Genomic DNA, 20,890 nt, shown 5'->3' on the forward strand with positions numbered 1-20,890 from the left:
TCCTGTGTACGATCCCTCTGGAGCTAATGGTGTCCAGTAGCCTAAGAAGCAGGACCTATCTTCAGTGAGTAGGGCTGCTTCTCTCCCCCCAGTCCCACGATGCAGGGAGTCTGTTGCCAGCAGAGCTCTCTGAAAATAAAAAAAACCTAACAAAATACTTTCTATTTAGCAAGCTCAGGAGAGCTCACTGAACAGCACCCAGCTCGTCCGGGCACAGATTCTAACTGAGGTCTGGAGGAGGGACATAGAGGGAGGAGCCAGAGCACACCAGTATCCAAATTCTTTCTTAAAGTGCCCTGTCTCCTACGGAGCCCGTCTATTCCCCATGGTCCTTACGGAGTCCCCAGCATCCACTAGGACGTTAGAGAAATTATTATTATTATTATTATTATTATTATACCGCCACCGGTATACTGGCGAGGTAGGTAATTATGGGTGTCAATGACACCCATAGAGGGATAATAGACCCTGGGGCTTCATTGCGATCGGCCCCCCTGCCAGCATTCCATTGCTCGGGATACCGATGTCGGTATACTGACCTTCGGCGGGATACCATACAGATCCCACCCTCTCTCCCCTCTCACCCCTTTCTCCATAACATCCTCATTGTCTCTCACTCCCCGCTCTCTCCTAACCCTAAGGGGCATTGTAGTGACAACGGCGGGGGGGGGGGGGGGGGGGGGTTAGTCATGTTTGCCCAAGTTCAAACTCGGGTGGTTATGATCGTACACAGGTGTATTTTGGAAATTAAATCACAGTAATTTACTAAGCTCCTGTGTTTGCCGGAATCGTGTTTTCCGATGGTGTATGCAAGCCTCCTCTGCATGCAGGTACTTGGAGAACCACAAGTATCAGCATGTAGGGCATTAAAGGGCCCGCTGGTACCTGTAGTCCCACCAGTAAAAACAAATATTACAATACAATACACAGTACAGCTTTTAAAAAACACCCTTCTGTACATTAGGAAAGGACTCCCCATACTGCGGACGGGGCAGCTCCATACTGCGTACGGGGCAGCTCCGTGCAGCAGGCGGGGCAGCTCCGTGCAGCAGGCGGGGCAGCTCCGTGCAGCAGGCAGGGGCAGCTCTATACTGCAGCAGACGGGGCAGCTCCGTGCAGCAGACGGGGCAGCTCTATGCAGCAGACGGGGCAGCTCCATGCAGCAGACGGGGCAGCTCCATACATTAGGCAGAAAAGTGATCGTTACCAGTAGTACAAAACTACACAACATGAGATCGTTACATTATGCTGGAGAGATGTTACTCATTTATTAACAACTTTGTTATCCTAATAAACTTAAATGAAGAAAAATCTATGATGGTTATATAAAATTTTTATTTTAAAATATACACAATGCTGTAGTCACACATATAAATATATATTTAACACACTCTTTACAGGATTACATAAGGTGCACATAGTTCCTAGCCGCAGCTGAAGCTAACCCTGGTGAGCTGACACACTATTACTGCGTCTCAGGGAATCTGCCTTATCGTGTAATCATCTTACAGACTCATTTTCAGGTCTTTGGAAAAATAGCGAATTGTGCGAGACGCAGACAACTTCTCTCCGGCGGTGGCGGACGCCTCACCGCATTCACAGCGCGCTCTGCAACTAACATCCAGCTGTATTATAGAGCGGATAAGAAAAAGACATTAATAAAGGCACAAGTGCAGCCCAGCTCCTCCCAGCGACGGGGGAAAGTGGATAGAAAGGGATAATGAAACCGCATTAAGATTGCATGTGGCTGATTTATACATTAGCTGATTGGAGGATGCCATGAAGGGGCAGGTCCACGCTGTATATACTGGATACAGTTATAGGAAAAGGCCATATATAAGATCTCGCATCTATACGGCAGACCCTGACACTGGGGGCGAGGTCTGATAGTGGGAATCTGAGCTCCCAGCCATATGGCCACAGACGCGAGTCTCCCATTACATATAATACCTCACACTCCCTGAATGTTACACGAACAGTCATAAGTTTTCACGCTGAAGCCCAAAAATACTCTGTATGAAAATGAGCGCACGTTCGCTGCTTCCCGGCAATCACAATGCTGGTTGTAGTACCCATGGCGGTAACATATAATGTTCATTACTTGCATTGTACGTTAGGCTGAATGGAAGCTTAAAGCTGTATTAAAGTACGTGTTTGTGTTGCTCGTCCCAGGAGTGTTGCGCCAGTGCGGATCAACCTGCGGGCTAAAAATCATTGTCGCAGGTTTAATTCCACTTACACAGCAGGTGACGACGATTTACTGGAGCACTAAATTCTATAACGAGCCGCATCACTTTCCGCTGGGGTAACCGATCTGCTGCTTTTGTCAATGCTTCCTTATACTGATCCTTCCACATGCATACAGTAGGTGCCCACCTGCTGGCTGGCAGAGTGAACAATCAGCGGATGGAACGTTATAGAACCGCATGCAGTTTTTCTTTTTAAATTACAAAAAAACAAACCCAACCAACTACGTTCCAAGATCTGAGATTTTCTTCCCAAAGTTCAAGTGACCAATCTGTCAGAGGTGGTGGGCATTTAGAATGCTTTGGAAGACAATAACTACTTCTGAGGATGCTCCAAGGCTCCTTGCTCTGACATATTAGCAGAGTTAGACACTCCTCTGTCCACTGCGCCGTCAGCTTCTATTACATCCTGGGAAGCTGCAGCCCGATTCACAGTTGCCTTCTGTTCCAAAGTCTCCAGGATGTTCTGCACTTTTCTGACACCATCTCTTCTGGCCTGGCGCACGTCAGTGCGGCCTTCAGGATCAACGGAATCTAAAGCCAACAGCTCCTTCATAAGATATTCTTCTAGAATCAGATACTTCTTCTGGTTTTGACGGCCCTGCAAGTTGAGAACTGCCTCTTGCAGCGCCTGCACCCTGTCCAAGATCCTTTCTACCTGTAGGACTCCAGGATGCTTGTCTTGGGGTTCTGTAACCACCGGATCCTTCTGAGGAACGGATTCCTTGGAGGCAGATTTCTCCTCCATAGGACTTGGAGCTTTATACTCTTCCTTCTCCACTGTCTTGGGAGAAAATTTACAGTCCTCCTCTATAAATGCTGTAGGAACTGGTACAGTGGTGGGAGAGGATGGTTGTGCTGGTAGAGCATTGGGAGACGTTGGCTGGGTTGGAACAGTGGTGGAAGAAGATGGCTGCACTGGTAGAGCAGTGGGAGACGTTGGCTGGGCTGGAACAGTGGTGGGAGAAGATGGTTGGACTCGTAGAGCGGTTGGCGAAGATGGCTGGGCTTTTACAGTGATAGGGGAAGATGGCTGTACTGTTACGCTGGTGGGAGAAGATGGTTGGACTGGTACGGTGCTGGGAGAAGATGGCTGGAGAGACGATTTCTGGGTTTCTATACTAGTAGGAGAAGATGGGTGGACTGGTACAGTGCTGGGAGAAGACATCTGGACTTGTACAGTGGTGGGAGAGGACGGCTCGGACTTCTGATGCCCGCTAAATGGGGATATCCGTTGAATAGGAATCTGCTAAATAAAGAATTTAAAATTATAGATTAGGATTTAATATTGTACGAAAACTAATCATCATAGCGGTACTTATTATAAATGGTAATTATAAGAATAAATGTAAAAATCAAATACAGAAAACATGGAAGGGAGAGAATGAAGATGTCAGAGAAGAGAGTAGAAAGAAAAAAACAGAGTGTGGTAATGGAAAGTGAGGCCCGGGAGCAGCCGGAGACTATACTGTGTACTTAAGCTGCCCCATTCCCCTTACCTTGTGCACCATGTAGGGTGGCCATATGCTACTGTCTGACTGGCCACCACACAAGGATCAGCTTCTGCTCCGTTCTGAATACTTTTATGTAACCCTTACAACTTCCCACTGGATTCTTCCGGCAACTGACAACTGAAAAGACGGTCTGATGCCGGGCCCGCCCCCAGAACGCCTGATGTCACACCGAAGGGGAGGGGCTATCAGCACAGGTAAGTAGAGCACCACCTACCCAAAGGATGCTCCCGGCAACTCTGCTAGCTAAATGCTATTGTGCCGCTCCCATGGGCCTGTGCTCTATGTGACGGAACTGCTTGTACACACCTCCCAACAGCCCTGCTGGTAGAAATTTCCCCCCCCCCCCAGAATCCACCTCTCCAAGACACGTACCACCTCAAACATGAGGGAACCAGGAATACTGCAATGAGGAGTAACGGGGGCCGGACAACAATGTCAAATTGTTATTTGCATTAGGGTTACCCCAACAATAAAAAGTCAACGTCTATACAGGTTGAGTATCCCTTATCCAAAATGCTTGGGACCAGAAGTATTTTGGATATCGGATTTTTCCGTATTTTGGAATAATTGCATACCATAATGAGATATCATGGTGATGGGACCTAAATCTAAGCACAGAATGTATTTATGTTACATATACACCTTATACACAGAGCCTGAAGGTAATTGTAACTAATATTTTTTATAACTTTGTGCATTAAACAAAGTGTGCGTACATTCACACAATTCATTTATGTTCCATATACACCTTATACACAAAGCCTGAAGGTCATTTAATACAATATTTTTAATAACTTTGTGTATTAAACAAAGTTTGTGTACATTGAGCCATCAAAAAACAAAGGTTTCACTATCTCACTCTCACACAAAAAAGTCCGTAATTCGGAATATTCCGTATTTCGGAATATTTGGATATGGGATACTCAACCTGTATTACGATCATGTCAACAGTACATCAGTGTCGACGTACTGAATATGGACATGGTCAATGTCAGAATAATATACAGAACCATAGTTGATATCACAATAATTGTAACCCTCCTACTGGCTGTTACCACAAATCCCTACACAGCGACCCACAGGATGCCTATATAGGATATAGGATGTTATATATACATATATACATCTGGTTACCTGGCCTCTGGCAGGAGAAGGAGAGATCACTCTGGCCGGTGAGCTTTCCCGGCTAGAGGACTTTGTTGTCGGCGTTTGCCAGGAGTCCTGTTCATCTTGGACTCTGTGGAACACTGGCTGGTGCGAATGGTATTCTGACTGTGGGTAAACAGTCTTCTGTGTCTGCTGGACATTCTGTGGAAACTGCCGTGGCATGTTCTTCTCGTGGACCACTGGTATAGGAATATAGCCACGCGGTAGCTGGTGGCTCCCGAGGCTTGGTCTCCCGGGACCTGGTCTGCCAGGAGACTGTGGGAGACTGCTGAAGTCAGAGACTGACGGAGGTGGCTGCAATGTAAGCACAAAGGCAGGTTACACGGTGAAGGTCATAGCCAGGATTCAGCATTACCTGCACACGGGCCCAGTGGGCCCAAGCAGGGCGACAGGTGGGATTATGTCCCAATCATAGCTTAATACAGATAACCCTTACTAAGGAAGCCCTCGGACCACGCCCTAGTGGTAGAAGTGATGCCTGAACTAAGGGACATGTCCGCCAAGTATGTTTTCCTGTTGTCTAATGAGACGCTGGAGGGATAACTAATATCATAGATGCACAAGAATTATTTATTTCTTCCAAGCATATAGGGGGACACAAGGAAGGATGGGCTTCTATATTAGGGGGCGGGGGAGGGGGGGGGGGTGGCATTACATTCTGACAGGTCATATGGCACTACAGAGAACCTCAGTTCATACATACCCTCATACAACCCCTCAGCTTCCCATTTCCCATTACCCTAATGTTACCCCTAACTAGGACAGGATATATTGGAGCCCAGGAACTGGACATGAGAGAGTAATAACAGCCGGTAAGCCTCCAGGGATTTCCTGTGAAGACAACAAGCTCTAGAGGATTTTGTGAAGGTAAGAATGGAAAACCGAGTCATGGCCTTGCAGATCTAGTTAGCTGAAACACCATGCCATACTGCCCAGAAGGAGCCTACCCCCATAGCGGAATGAGCCATGAAATATCCTGGAACCAGCTGGCTAAGTGGCGAGCAGTGTATGACAGGCCGGTATGCAGACAGAGCAGGAGGCTGACAACTCATGAGTAATGTGGGACCTGGACACCGCTTTAGATAAAAGGCCGGAGCCCTCTCTGTACTACACTTGGCCAGATAAAAGATGCAGGATCCCTGAGATCAGTCTGAGGATCCCTGGGATCTAGAGTCTGGGGACTCAGGATTCCTGCACATATCGCATCCTCCGAGAAACCAGGGACAGTGAGGACAGCAAACGATGCTCAGGACCACATATAGAGGCCACAGACTTCCCACAGAAACAGAGACCGTGGGAGCAGGTAACTGTGTGCTGGGAACAAACCATGCTACACTACACTGTGCATGCAGGGTAAATACTGGCTGCTTCTGCATGTAGCACACACTGTAATTCAGATCAGAGGGGTCTGTAAGGTGGCATAATCTGAACTGGGCACTGTAATGTGGTATAATATGAAGCAGAGGGCACTGTTTTGTTACATAATATCAACTGGAAGCACCACATTGTGGCATAATATGAACAGGTAACACTAATGTGGGATACTATACATTGGGAGCACAGAAATGTCACACTGTATGAACTGTGGGTACTACAGTGTGGTATAATATGAACTGGGAACAATACAATGTGAAATCATATGTACAGGGAGAATGTATGGCATAATGTCAATTGGGGCACTGTGTATAACTTGTACTGGCAGCAATATAATGTGGCATACAATGAACTAGGGCACTGCTATAGGGGAACAAGGAACTAGGGCACTGCTATGGGGCATACAAGGAACTAGGGCACTGCTATGGGGCATACAAGGAACTAGGGCACTGCTATGGGGCATACAAGGAACTAGGACACTGCTATGGGGCTTACAAGGAACTAGGGCACTGCTATGGGGCATACAAGGAACTAGGGCACTGCTATGGGGCATACAAGGAACTAGGACACTGCTATGGGACATACAAGGAACTAGGGCACTGCTATGGGGCTTACAAGGAACTAGGGCACTGCTATGGGGCGTACAATCAACTAGGGCACTGCTATGGGGCGTACAATCAACTAGGGCACTGCTATGGGACGTACAATCAACTAGGGCACTGCTATGGGGCGTACAATCAACTAGGGCACTGCTATGGGGCGTAATATAAACTAGGGCACTGCTATGGGGCGTAATATAAACTAGGGCACTGCTATGGGGCGTAATATAAACTAGGGCACTGCTATGGGGCGTAATATAAACTAGGGCACTGCTATGGGGCGTAATATAAATTAGGGCACTGCTATGGGGCGTACAATCAACTAGGGCACTGCTATGGGGCATACAATCAACTAGGGCACTGCTATGGGGCGTAATATAAACTAGGGCACTGCTATGGGGCGTAATAAAAACTAGGGCACTGCTATGGGGCGTAATAAAAACTAGGTCACTGCTATGGGGCACACAAGGAGCTAGGGCACTGCTATGGGTCACACAAGGAACTAGGGCACTGCTATGGGGCACACAAGGAGCTAGGGCACTGCTATGGGGCACACAAGGAGCTAGGGCACTGCTATGGGGCACACAAGGAGCTAGGGCACTGCTATGGGGCACACAAGGAGCTAGGGCACTGCTATGGGGCACACAAGGAGCTAGGGCACTGCTATGGGGCACACAAGGAGCTAGGGCACTGCTATGGGGCACACAAGGAGCTAGGGCACTGCTATGGGGCACACAAGGAGCTAGGGCACTGCTATGGGGCACACAAGGAGCTAGGGCACTGCTATGGGGCACGCACTGAACTAGGGCACTGCTATGGGGCACTCACTGAACTAGTGCACTGCTATTGGGCACGCACTGAACTAGTGCACTGCTATTGGGCACGCACTGAACTAATGCACTGCTATTGGGCACGCACTGAACTAGTGCACTGCTATGGGGCACGCACTGAACTAGTGCACTGCTATGGGGCACGCACTGAACTAGTGCACTGCTATGGGGCACGCACTGAACTAGTGCACTGCTATGGGGCATACAAGGAACTAGGGCACTGCTATAGGGCATACAATGAACTAGGGCACTACTATGGGACATACCATGAACTAGGGCACTACGATGGGGTGTAATATGAACTAGGGCACTGCTATAGGTCATACAATGAACTAGGGCACTACTATGGGACATACCATGAACTAGGGCAGTACTATAGGGTGCAATATGAACTAGGGCACTGCTATAGGGCATACAATGAACTAGGGCACTTATGGGGCACACAATGAACTAGTGCACTGCTATGGGGCATACAATGAACTAGGGCACTGCTATAGGGCATACAATGAACTAGGGCACTTATGGGGCATACAATGAACTAGTGCACTTATGGGGCACACAATGAACTAGTGCACTGCTATGGGGCACTGCTATAGTGTATACAATGAACTAGGGCACTGCTATAGGACATGCAATGAACTAGGGCACTTATGGGGCATACAATGAACTAGGACACTGCTATGGGGGCATACAATGAGCTAGGGCACTGCTATGGGGCATACAATGAACTAGGGCACTGCTATGGGGCATACATACAATGAACTAGGACACTCATGGAGCATACAATGAACTAGGACACTGGTATAGGGCATATAATGAACTAGTGCACTTATGGGGCACACAATGAACTAGGGCACTGCTATGGGGGCATACAATGAGCTAGGGCACTGCTATGGGGGGCATACAATGAGCTAGGGCACTGCTATGGGGCATACAATGAACTAGGACACTCATGGAGCATACAATGAACTAGGACACTGGTATAGGGCATACAATGAACTAGTGCACTTATGGGGCACACAATGAACTAGGGCATTGCTATGGGGGCATATAATGAACAACTGCTGCAGAGAAAAGTGTCTTTCTAGGAACATTGAATTTTAGAAAATCTGCAGCGGCATTTGCATAAAACGCAGGTGCAAATTCGGCAGATGAAGCATGTCTGCGTCTGACTCAGAATCAGCCGCATGAGGGAGATATTTCTAGTCACAACTGCATTACACTATATGTACAGACCAGTCACGTTACAGATTGGTGACCCCAATGACTGCTGCACAATTCAGCAGCTGAGATGTACTGTGATAGAGATTGCCGTCCTTGGTGTAACATCCTGGCCGCAGTAAATAGACCTCTATGTCTCCGTATAATTACCGATGGCCCTTGTGTGGATCCACGTGGTGTCAGAGACCCGCTGAGCTGACCGCTTTGTTTATCAGTTGGGGGAGATTCTGATCGAGACCAAGCAGGAGACTGTGGACGATTGAACCCCAGCAGGGGAGACTGAGGCCGCTTCTGCAGGGTGGGCTCGCATTTAACCCTGTGCATTCCGGGCTGATGTAGATGGTAGTATGGATGCTGCTGTCTGTTTTCCAAACCATCATGCAGGACCGGAATGGGGATATAACCTGGCCGCAGCTGGGGGTAGTAGTAGTTAGCCGACTTCTGACTCTCCTGGGGTGGACCATTAGCCAACGTCTGGTTCATCTACGAAAAAACAAACCAAGGAATTGTTATACGACTAATCCTGCACAAACAAAGGGTGCGACATCTTTTACTATAGTGATCGTGTCAGGGCAACAGCAGAGCATCACAAATCAGAGTATGTGTGTGTGCACAGCCAGCGCTGGTAATGGCGGAGATTATATGGGAATTCTTATAGAAAACTCTAAGCTTTTATTTCTAGAGGAAAGAGTCGCAGAAAGAGCTCACATGCCCTAAGTACAGAGGCTGGCGGAGGTCCCAAGCAAGGGCGTAGCTACCATAAAGTAGGTGCAAAGGGTACAGCTGCTATGGGGCCAGAGCTGAGAGAGGCCACCTTCCCTGTCACAGTTACATGTGTTATATACAGGGTGTAGCTACCATAGGTGCAGGGAGTGCAGCTGCTATGGGGCCCAGATCTGAGAGGGGCCACCTTCCCTGTCACAGTTACATGTGTTATATACAGGGTGTAGGCACCATATATGCAGGGAGTGCAGCTGCTATGGTGACCAAAGCTGAGAGGGGCCACCTTCCCTGTCACAGTTACATGTGTTATATACAGGGTGTAGCTACCATAGGTGCAGGGAGCGCAGCTGCTATGGGCCCAGAGCTGAGAGGGGCCACCTTCCCTGTCACAGTTACATGTGTTATATACAGGGTGCATCTACCATAGGTGAAGGGAGTGCAGCTGCTATGGGGCCAGAGCTGAGAGGGGCCACCTTCCCTGTCACAGTTACATGTGTTATATACAGGGCATAGCTACCATAGGTGCCGGGAGTTCACCTGCTATGGGGCCCAGAGCTGAGAGAGGCCACCTTCCCTGTCACAGTTACATGTGTTATATACAGGGTGTAGCTACCATAGGTGCAGGGAGTGCAACTGCTATGGGGCCCAGAGCTGAGAGGGGCCACCTTCCCTGTCACAGTTACATGTGTTATATACAGGGTGCAGCTACCATAGGTGTAGAGAGTGCAGCTGCTGTGGGGCCAGAGCTGAGAGGAGCCACCTTCCCTGTCACAGTTACATGTGTTATATACAGGGTGTAGCTACCATAGGTGCAGGGAGTGCAGCTGCTATGGGGCCCAGAGCTGAGAGAGGCCACCTTCCATGTCACAGTTACATGTGTTATATACAGGGGTGTAGCTACCATAGGTGCAGGGAGTGCAGCTGCTATGGGGCCCAGAGCTGAGAGGGGCCACCTTACCTGTCACAGTTACATGTGTCATATACAGGGTGTAGCTACCATAGGTGCAGGGAGTGCAGCTACTATGGGGCCAGAGCCGAGAGGGGCCACCTTCCCTGTCACAGTTACATGTGTTATATACAGGGTGTATCTACCATAGGTGCAGGGAGTGCAGCTGCTATGGGGCCCAGAGCTGAGAGGGGCCGCCTTCCCTGTCACAGTTACATGTGTTATATACAGGGTGTAGCTACCATAGGTGCAGGGAGTGCAGCTGATATGGGGCACAGAGCTGAGAGGGGCCGCCTTCCCTGTCACAGTTACATGTGTTATATACAGGGGTGTAGCTACCATAGGTGCAGGGAGTACAGCTGCTATGGGGCCAGAGCTGAGAGGGGCCACCTTCCCTGTCACAGTTACATGTGTTATATACAGGGTGTAGTTACCATAGGTGCAGGGAGTGCAGTTGCTATGGGGCCAGAGCTGAGAGGGGCCACCTTCCCTGTCACAGTTACATGTGTTATATACAGGGTGTAGCTACTATAGGTGCAGGGAGTGCAGCTGCTATGGGGCCAGAGCTGAGAAGGGCCCCCTTCCCTGTCACAGTTACATATGTTATATACAGGGTGTAGTTACCATAGGTGCAGGGAGTGCAGCTGCTATGGGGCCAGAGCTGAGAGGGGCCACCTTCCATGTCACAGTTACATGTTTTATATACAGGGTGTAGCTACCATAGGTATAGGGAGTGCAGCTGCTATGGGCCCAGAGCTGAGAGGGGCCCCCTTCCCTGTCACAGTTACATGTGTTATATACAGGGTGTAGTTACCATAGGTGCAGGGAGTGCAGCTGCTATGGGGCCAGAGCTGAGAGGGGCCACCTTCCATGTCACAGTTACATGTGTTATATACAGGGTGTAGCTACCATAGGTGCAGGGAGCGCAGCTGCTATGGGCCACCTTCCCTGTCACAGTTACATGTGTTATATACAGGGTGTAGCTACCATAAGTGCAGGGAGTGCAGCTGCTATGAGGCCCAGAGCTGAGAGGGGCCACCTTCCCTGTCACAGTTACATGTGTTATATACAGGGTGTATCTACCATAGGTGCAGAGAGTGCAGTTGCTATGGGGCCCGGAGCAGTAAGGAGCCACCTTCCCTGTCACAGTTACATGTGTTATATACAGGGTGTAGCTACCATAGGTGCAGGGAGTGCAGCTGCTATGGGGCCCAGAGCTGAGAGAGGCCACCTTCCATGTCACAGTTACATGTGTTATATACAGGGGTGTAGCTACCATAGGTGCAGGGAGTGCAGCTGCTATGGGGCCCAGAGCTGAGAGGGGCCACCTTACCTGTCACAGTTACATGTGTCATATACAGGGTGTAGCTACCATAGGTGCAGGGAGTGCAGCTACTATGGGGCCAGAGCCGAGAGGGGCCACCTTCCCTGTCACAGTTACATGTGTTATATACAGGGTGTATCTACCATAGGTGCAGGGAGTGCAGCTGCTATGGGGCCCAGAGCTGAGAGGGGCCGCCTTCCCTGTCACAGTTACATGTGTTATATACAGGGTGTAGCTACCATAGGTGCAGGGAGTGCAGCTGATATGGGGCACAGAGCTGAGAGGGGCCGCCTTCCCTGTCACAGTTACATGTGTTATATACAGGGGTGTAGCTACCATAGGTGCAGGGAGTGCAGCTGATATGGGGCACAGAGCTGAGAGGGGCCACCTTCCCTGTCACAGTTACATGTGTTATATACAGGGTGTAGCTACTATAGGTGCAGGGAGTGCAGCTGCTATGGGGCCCAGAGCTGAGAGGGGCCCCCTTCCCTGTCACAGTTACATGTGTTATATACAGGGTGTAGCTACCATAGGTGCAGGGAGTGCAGCTGCTATAGGGCCCAGAGCTGAGAGGGGCCACCTTCCCTGTCACAGTTGCATGTGTTATATACAGGGTGTAGCTACTATAGGTGCAGGGTGTACAGCTGCTATGGGGCCCAGAGCTGAGAGGGGCCACCTTCCCTGACACAGTTACATGTGTTATATACAGGGTGTAGCTACCATAGGTGCAGGGAGTGCAGCTGCTATGGGGACCAGATCTGAGAGGAGCCACCTTCCCTGTCACAGTTACATGTGTTATATACAGGGTGTAGCTACCATAGGTGCAGGCAGTGCAGTTGCTATGGGGCCAGAGCTGAGAGGAGCCACCTTCCCTGTCACAGTTACATGTGTTATATACAGGGTGTAGCTACCATAGGTGCAGGGAGTGCAGCTGCTATGGGCACAGAGTTGAGAGGCGCCACCATCCCTGTCACAGTTACATGTGTTATATACAGGGTGTAGCTACCATAGGTGCAGGGAGTACAGCTGCTATGGGGCCAGAGCTGAGAGGGGCCACCTTCCCTGTCACAGTTACATGTGTTATATACAGGGTGTAGTTACCATAGGTGCAGGGAGTGCAGTTGCTATGGGGCCAGAGCTGAGAGGGGCCACCTTCCCTGTCACAGTTACATGTGTTATATACAGGGTGTAGCTACTATAGGTGCAGGGAGTGCAGCTGCTATGGGGCCCAGAGCTGAGAGGGACCACCTTCCCTGTCACAGTTGCATGTGTTATATACAGGGTGTAGCTACCATAGGTGCAGGGAGTGCAGTTGCTATGGGGCCAGAGCTGAGAGGGGCCACCTTCCATGTCACAGTTACATGTGTTATATACAGGGTGTAGCTACCATAGGTGCAGGGAGTGCAGCTGCTATGGGGCCCAGAGCTGAGAGGGGCCACCTTCCATGTCACAGTTACATGTTTTATATACAGGGTGTAGCTACCATAGGTATAGGGAGTGCAGCTGCTATGGGGCCAGAGCTGAGAAGGGCCCCCTTCCCTGTCACAGTTACATGTGTTATATACAGGGTGTAGTTACCATAGGTGCAGGGAGTGCAGCTGCTATGGGGCCAGAGCTGAGAGGGGCCACCTTCCATGTCACAGTTACATGTTTTATATACAGGGTGTAGCTACCATAGGTATAGGGAGTGCAGCTGCTATGGGCCCAGAGCTGAGAGGGGCCCCCTTCCCTGTCACAGTTACATGTGTTATATGCAGGGTGTAGTTACCATGGGTGCAGGGAGTGCAGCTGCTATGGGGCCAGAGCTGAGAGGGGCCACCTTCCATGTCACAGTTACATGTGTTATATACAGGGTGTAGCTACCATAGGTGCAGGGAGCGCAGCTGCTATGGGCCCAGAGCTGAGAGGGGCCACCTTCCCTGTCACAGTTACATGTGTTATATACAGGGTGTAGCTACCATAAGTGCAGGGAGTGCAGCTGCTATGAGGCCCAGAGCTGAGAGGGGCCACCTTCCCTGTCACAGTTACATGTGTTATATACAGGGTGTATCTACCATAGGTGCAGAGAGTGCAGTTGCTATGGGGCCCGGAGCAGTAAGGAGCCACCTTCCCTGTCACAGTTACATGTGTTATATACAGGGTGTAGCTACCATAGGTGCAGGGAGTGCAGTTGCTATGGGGCCCGGAGCAGTAAGGAGCCACCTTCCCTGTCACAGTTACATGTGTTATATACAGGGTGTAGCTACCATAGGTGCAGGGAGTGCAGCTGCTATGGTCCCAGAGCTGAGTGGAGCCACCTTCCCTGTCACAGTTACATGTGTTATATACAGGGTGTAGTTACCATAGGTGCAGGGAGTGCAGCTGCTATGGGGCCAGAGCTGAGAGGGGCCACCTTCCCTGTCACAGTTACATGTGTTATATACAGGGTGTAGCTACCATAGGTGCAGGGAGTGCAGCTGCTATGGGGCCCAGAGCTGAGAGGGGCCACCTTCCCTGTCACAGTTACATGTGTTATATACAGAGTGTAGCTACCATAGGTGCAGGGAGTGCAGCTGCTATGGGGCCCGGAGCTGAGAGCAGCCACCTTCCCTGTCACAGTTACATGTGTTATATACAGAGTGTAGCTACCATAGGTGCAGGGAGTGCAGCTGCTATGGGGCCCGGAGCTGAGAGCAGCCACCTTCCCTGTCACAGTTACATGTGTTATATACAGGGTGTAGCTACCATAGGTGCAGGGAGTGTAGTTGCTATGGGGCCCGGAGCAGTAAGGAGCCACCTTCCCTGTCACAGTTACAGGTATTATATACCACGCCTCGTCAGCGGAGGAGGGGCTATATCTTCATTGCTGGGTTATTGGGGACACATGGCATAAAGCAGGCAAAATACAATACAATAATACACATTTACATCCTCAAATTGTTTGTAAACTACAAAGGAACACATTTATTTTTTGCACAAATACATGTACAGAAGAATATATGTTGGTGCAATGCCTGTTGCATGTTTGGATGGACAGCGCAAGGTGGGGACTGCACCTCTCGGCTATCAGACATCCAGAACCGCATCACCCGATGCCTGGGAAATCTCATGTCATTACTATAGACGTGAGCAGACAAGTAATGAAAACCTCGCCCACGTCTCAGGCAATACACAGTGTTCTTATACTTAATTAAAGTTAGAGCGTGAGTCACTGTATGGAGGTGCCAGTGCCAGCACAGACAGGTAACTCTACAGAAGGCATCGGAGAGGAACACTGAGAGAGAAGGCTGGAAGTCACCTGAAGGTCACAGCCTGGAGCCCTTCATACCCCAACATGCCATTTTTATTCCCGTTTAGTTACAATGAAAATATCTTGGAAAAGCAGTAGCAGACCATCACGTCACAGAAAGGGTGACAAGTATGGCATATAAATAGCCAGTCCATTAGGGTGAAAGGGACAAAGGCTGGAGGTGAGAGGTCAGGGATCAGCCGGTGACCATGGCATCTCTGATGCTGGAGTCACTGGGTGATATTATCCTGCTGACCTCACCTACTGATTCCTCATCCAAGAGGAATGTTTCCTGACTAACCACTTACGAGACCCTCCTCAGCTGGCCTGCGACGCAGGAGAACCCTCCCCAGCTGACCTGCGACGCAGGAAACCCTGCCCAGCTGACCTGCGGCGCAGGAGAACCCTCCCCAGCTGGCCTGCGGTGCAGAAGAACCCTCCCCAGCTGGCCTGCGGTGCAGGAGAACCCTCCCCAGCTGGCCTGCGACGCAGGAAACCCTGCCCAGCTGACCTGCGGTGGAGGAGAACCCTCCCCAGCTGACCTGCGACGCAGGAAACCCTGCCCAGCTGACCTGCGGGTGCAGGAGAACCCTCCCCAGCTGGCCTGCGGTGCAGGAGAACCCTCCCCAGCTGACCTGCGACGCAGGAAACCCTGCCCAGCTGACCTGCGGTGCAGGAGAACCCTCCCCACCTGGCCTGCGACGCAGGAAACCCTGCCCAGCTGACCTGCGGTGCAGGAGAACCTTCCCCAGCTGACCTGCGACGCAGGAGAACCCTCCCCAGCTGGCCTGCGGCACAGGAGAACCCTCCCCAGCTGACCTGCGACGCAGGAAACCCTCCCCAGCTGGCCTGCGGCGCAGGAAACCCTCCCCAGCTGGCCTGCGCCGCAGGAAACCCTCCCCAGCTGGCCTGCGGCGCAGGAGACCCTTGCACAGGAGGTGCACAGAAGGCGCATCGCATCTGGTCTGCGGCGTACGAGGCGTTTCCCATCTAAGCTGAAGCATAGGAGACGCTTCGCATCCAAAAAGAGCAGCTGAATCATCAGTTTAGGTTAATGTGAATAAGAATTGGAATTATCTCACTATATCAGACTTTAGAAAATAGTTTAAGAACGGTCCCTAAACAAGAAAAATACACAAAGCAGATTTTCCCCAGCACACCAAGGGGCATTAGCAATAAGATTTCAAAAACGACATGGTAGTAAAAATTTCAGAGATCTTAGTTGCATATACTTGCAAAGACATGGTGAGCCACCAGGCCTCAGCAAAGCTTCTCTGATACTGGTGGTCCCTAACACTGCACGCTAACAGTACCCACTCTGGGTCATATAATCTGGGGCAGTACGGATGGTGTAGTGGTTAGCATTACTGCCTCACAGCACTGAGGTCATGGGTTCGATCCCACCATGGCCCAACTGTGTGGAGTTTGTATATTCTCCCCGTACTTGCGTGGGTTTCCTCCGGGTACTCCGGTTTCCTCCCACAATCCAAAAATATACTGGTAGGTTAATTGGCTCACAACAAAATTAACCCTAGTGTGAATGTGTGTGTGTGTACATGTGGTAGGGAATATAGATTGTAAGCTCCACTGGGGCAGGGACTGATGTGAATGGCCAAATATTCTCTGTAAAGCGCTGCGGAATATGTGTGCGCTATATAAATAACTGGTAATAAATAATAATAATAATATAATAGTCTACTGTGTGGCCACATGGTAACAGCACATACAAAAATATATCTAAATTGAGAGCCAGTGTACCTGGAGTCTGATATAGCTAGGTCCTCCAAATGGTACTACAAGAACCAGCATGCTCTCCAAAGGTTGGTCCCATCTGTAAGTGTATTTATAAACAGTGATGGAAATACAAGTAGTGGGATCACCGCGCTCACGCAATCCCTACTGTGATACCCTCCAGCTAGGAGAACATGTTCCATACATTGGTTTTCCCCCTCAATCACTTCCCATCCGGTCTCTACGTTAGTTATAAGGGGTTTACTGTGTTACATGGAAAGGGCACGACAATACACACGTGTACTTTTATCACACTGAAATATTAACCCCTTCACTGCCTCGTGCTAAAACGGACGGTGTGTCAGAACCTGAGGGGAACATGACGGAGTTTCCCAGATCCCTGCTAACCCCCGGAACATGCAACAGCTGAAGGCCTGACGGCTAAGTGACAGCTGCTGAGCCCTGTAAACAGCTCGGAGATTTTCCCCCTTAAAGGTCACAAAAAGGAAGAACTTCCCACACGTGCGTCACGGATCCCAGCATTTATCTCAGGGATTAGTTTAAGAGAAAGGAAACTTCTTATTGATAGGACTTGGTATAACTGCTGCTGCAGGGTGTGCCGGCACAATGTATACAGTCCGCAGTGCACGTCGGGAAAGAGACCTGTCCCTGCTTTATGTCTGGGATATAGGCGGAATATTCCACACACCAGGAGGGATATAAATAGACGGATGCTGGCTCAGACAGGAACATCTCCGAGATTAATCACAACTCAGATATCTCAGACGCCCATTTGTGATAGGCAGAAGAATTAGGACGTAACCCAGGAAGAGTCTACAACTATATACTCCATGGGTGTGATGTATGGATGATTATATAATACTGCAACATATTCTGCTGCAGTAACATTACTGCACCCCTCCCCCCCAAATACCTTTTCCAGGCAGAGCCCAACACTTACTCATCTACTGGCCAGACTGCCAGAAATGAGCACAGGGAACCTTCCAGCACATTGCTTTACGGTAGTAGGAGCAGCCATGCTGACTGCTAATGTGTAACGCACATCACCTACAGGCACTAGAGGCAGAGCGTCACCTAGTGGCAGGATTAGTGATTGCGGTCCTGACTGATACGTTACTATTAACGATTACCCATTCTATTTTTGCTTTACCAGCAGAATCTCCCTATATTATATATATTGTATAGCTCTGACCCGACAGCACCAACCCCACTCCCCCAAATTATATATATTACATAGTCTGACCTGTGACAGCGCCAACCCTACCCCCCAAATTATATAGTTCTGACCTGTGACAGCGCCAACCCTACCCCCCCCAATTATATAGTTCTGACCTGTGACAGCGCCAACCCTACCCCCCCCCCCCCCAATTATATAGTTCTGATCTGTGACACTACCACCCCCCCCCCCCCAATTATATAGTTCTGATCTGTGACAGCGCCAACCTACCCCCCCCCCCCCCCCCCCAATTATATAGTTCTGATCTGTGACAGCGCCAACCCTACCCCCCCCCACCCAATTATATAGTTCTGATCTGTGACAGCGCCAACCCTTCCCCCCCCCCCCAATTATATAGTTCTGACCTGTGACAGATCCAACCCCTCCATAAGTATATTGCATAGCTCTGACAGCTTCAATTCCCACATTACATTTATTATATATATATATATATATATATATATATATATATATATATATATATTGTACAGCTCCGCCCTGTGACAGCACCAGACCCCCCCATTATATATATATTATATAGACTTTGACCTGTGACAGCTCCAGTATCCCCCATATTATATAGCTTGTCTCTTACCTGTGAGTCCCAACCCCCCACCCCATTATATATATATATATATATATATATATATATATATATATATAGCTCTGACCTGACAGCTCCAACCCTCACATTATATATTATAGCTGTGACAGCTCCAGTCCCCTATATACTGTATCCCTATGTAATGTGACAGCTTACTCCCCTATATACTGTATCCCTATGTAATGTGACAGCTCAGTCCCCTATATACTGTATCCCTATGTAATGTGACATCTCAGTCCCCTATATACTGTATCCCTATGCAATGTGACATCTCAGTCCCCTATATACTGTATCCCTATGCAATGTGCCAGCTCCAGTCATCTATATACTGTATCCCTATGTAATGTGACAGCTCAGTCCCCTGTATACTGTATCCCTATGTAATGTGACAGCTCAGTCCTCTATATACTGTATCCCTATGTAATGTGACAGCTTAGTCCCCTATATACTGTATCCCTATGTAATGTGACAGCTCAGTCCTCTATATACTGTATCCCTATGTAATGTGACATCTCAGTCCCCTATATACTGTATCCCTATGTAATGTGACAGCTCAGTCCTCTATATACTGTATCCCTATGGAATGTGACAGCTTAGTCCCCTATATACTGTATCTCTATGTAATGTGACAGCTCAGTCCTCTATATACTGTATCCCTATGTAATGTGACAGCTCAGTCCTCTATATACTGTATCCCTATGTAATGTGACAGCTCAGTCCCCTATATACTGTATCCCTATGTAATGTGACAGCTCAGTCCTCTATATACTGTATCCCTATGTAATGTGACAGCTCAGTCCCCTATATACTGTATCCCTATGTAATGTGACAGCTCAGTCCCCTATATACTGTATCCCTATGTAATGTGACAGCTCAGTCCCCTATATACTGTATCCCTATGTAATGTGACAGCTCAGTCCCCCTATATACTGTATCCCTATGTAATGTGACAGCTCAGTCCCCTATATACTGTATCCCTATGTAATGTGACAGCTCAGTCCTCTATATACTGTATCCCTATGTAATGTGACAGCGCAGTCCCCTATATACTGTATCCCTATGTAATGTGACAGCTCAGTCCCCTATATACTGTAACCCTATGTAATGTGACAGCTCAGTCCCCTATATACTGTATCCCTATGTAATGTGACAGTTCAGTCCCCTATATACTGTATCCCTATGTAATGTGACAGCTCAGTCCCCTATATACTGTATCCCTATGTAATGTGACAGCTCAGTCCCCTATATACTGTATCCCTATGTAATGTGACAGCTCAGTCCCCTATATACTGTATCCCTATGTAATGTGACAGCTCAGTGCTCTATATACTGTATATCCCTATGTATAAAGGGTGCATGGGCACGGATCCGGGTGTGCGGGTCTCACCTTGTCCTGCGCCCGCGGGTCACTCCAGGTGGTGGTCCTGTCATTGTGGTTGACGAAGAAGGGCCAGCCGGTTTGGGGGTCCAGCTTGATCTCCCAGCCGGGGGGCAGAGGGTCGCTGCTGCCGGACATGGTGGTCTTCATGCTGCTCCTGGGGACGGGGTGATGAGCCATGATGAGCCCGCAGCCCTCTCCGGCACCTTATCTACCGCCCCGGGGTGACGCCAGCCCCAGCTGCCCTGTATGGGTGTAGGGGGAGGTGTCGGGACTCAGGGAGCCGATCTCAGGCCTGCCCTATGGGTGTAGGGGGAGGTGTCGGGACTCTGGCTGGGGGTGCGGCTCAGCCCTACATGGGTGTAAGGGGAGGTGTCGGGACTCTGGAAGGGGTGAGGCTCAGCCCTACATGGGGGTAAGAGGAGGTGTCGGGAATCTGGCAGGGTGTAGGGGGAGGTGTCGGGACTCTGGCTGGGTGTAGGAGGAGGTGTCGGGACTCTGGCTGGGTGTAGGGGGAGGTGTCGGGACTGTGGCAGGGTGTAGGTGCCAGAGGCTCCGGGCATCTGCTGGAAAGTTCTGAGCACTTGGCTGCAGCTCCTCTCTGACTCATCACTTATTGTCCCTGTGACTCCTTATTAATGACTCTGCTTTATTACAGGGCTGGGTGAGAAAAATCGGGACATTCATGTAAGCTGAAGCCTGCACTCATTCACCTGCTGCCAGGTATC

At 49.6% G+C, this 20,890-nt stretch overlaps 1 protein-coding gene across 2 annotated transcripts; it reads right to left on the bottom strand.

Moving 5' to 3' along the window:
* Positions 1–1,315: 1,315 nt before the first annotated feature.
* Positions 1,316–20,431, bottom strand: BAG3 (BAG cochaperone 3). Of its 2 annotated transcripts, none has more exons than XM_063962699.1 (4): positions 20,172–20,431; positions 9,102–9,434; positions 4,895–5,221; positions 1,316–3,492 (listed from the first exon to the last, which is right to left on the bottom strand). In XM_063962699.1, the coding sequence occupies exons 1-4, from the start codon at positions 20,340–20,342 to the stop codon at positions 2,563–2,565; spliced, it is 1,761 nt and encodes a 586-aa protein (XP_063818769.1). In that variant the 5' UTR covers positions 20,343–20,431; the 3' UTR covers positions 1,316–2,562. The 2 variants fall into 2 exon arrangements, with proteins under 2 accessions (XP_063818769.1, XP_063818768.1); XM_063962698.1 differs by having other exon boundaries at positions 1,316–3,495; positions 20,172–20,430.
* Between the last annotated feature and the right edge of the window lie 459 nt (positions 20,432–20,890).

This window comes from Pseudophryne corroboree, chromosome 3 (assembly GCF_028390025.1).
Source record: "Pseudophryne corroboree isolate aPseCor3 chromosome 3, aPseCor3.hap2, whole genome shotgun sequence".
NCBI lineage: Eukaryota > Metazoa > Chordata > Amphibia > Anura > Myobatrachidae > Pseudophryne > Pseudophryne corroboree.

What these genes read in the sequence shown, in the direction of transcription:
- BAG3 (XM_063962698.1), bottom strand. Translation starts at nt 20,342, where the DNA reads ATGGCTCATCACCCCGTCCCCAGGAGCAGCATGAAGACCACCATGTCC. An exon ending in ACCCGCGGGCGCAGGACAAG is followed by an intron (nt 9,435 to 20,171) that starts GTGAGACCCGCA and finishes GTTTTTTCGTAG; the next exon opens with ATGAACCAGACGTTGGCTAA. An exon ending in CTTCTCCTGCCAGAGGCCAG is followed by an intron (nt 3,496 to 4,894) that starts GTAACCAGATGT and finishes TTCTTTATTTAG; the next exon opens with CAGATTCCTATTCAACGGAT.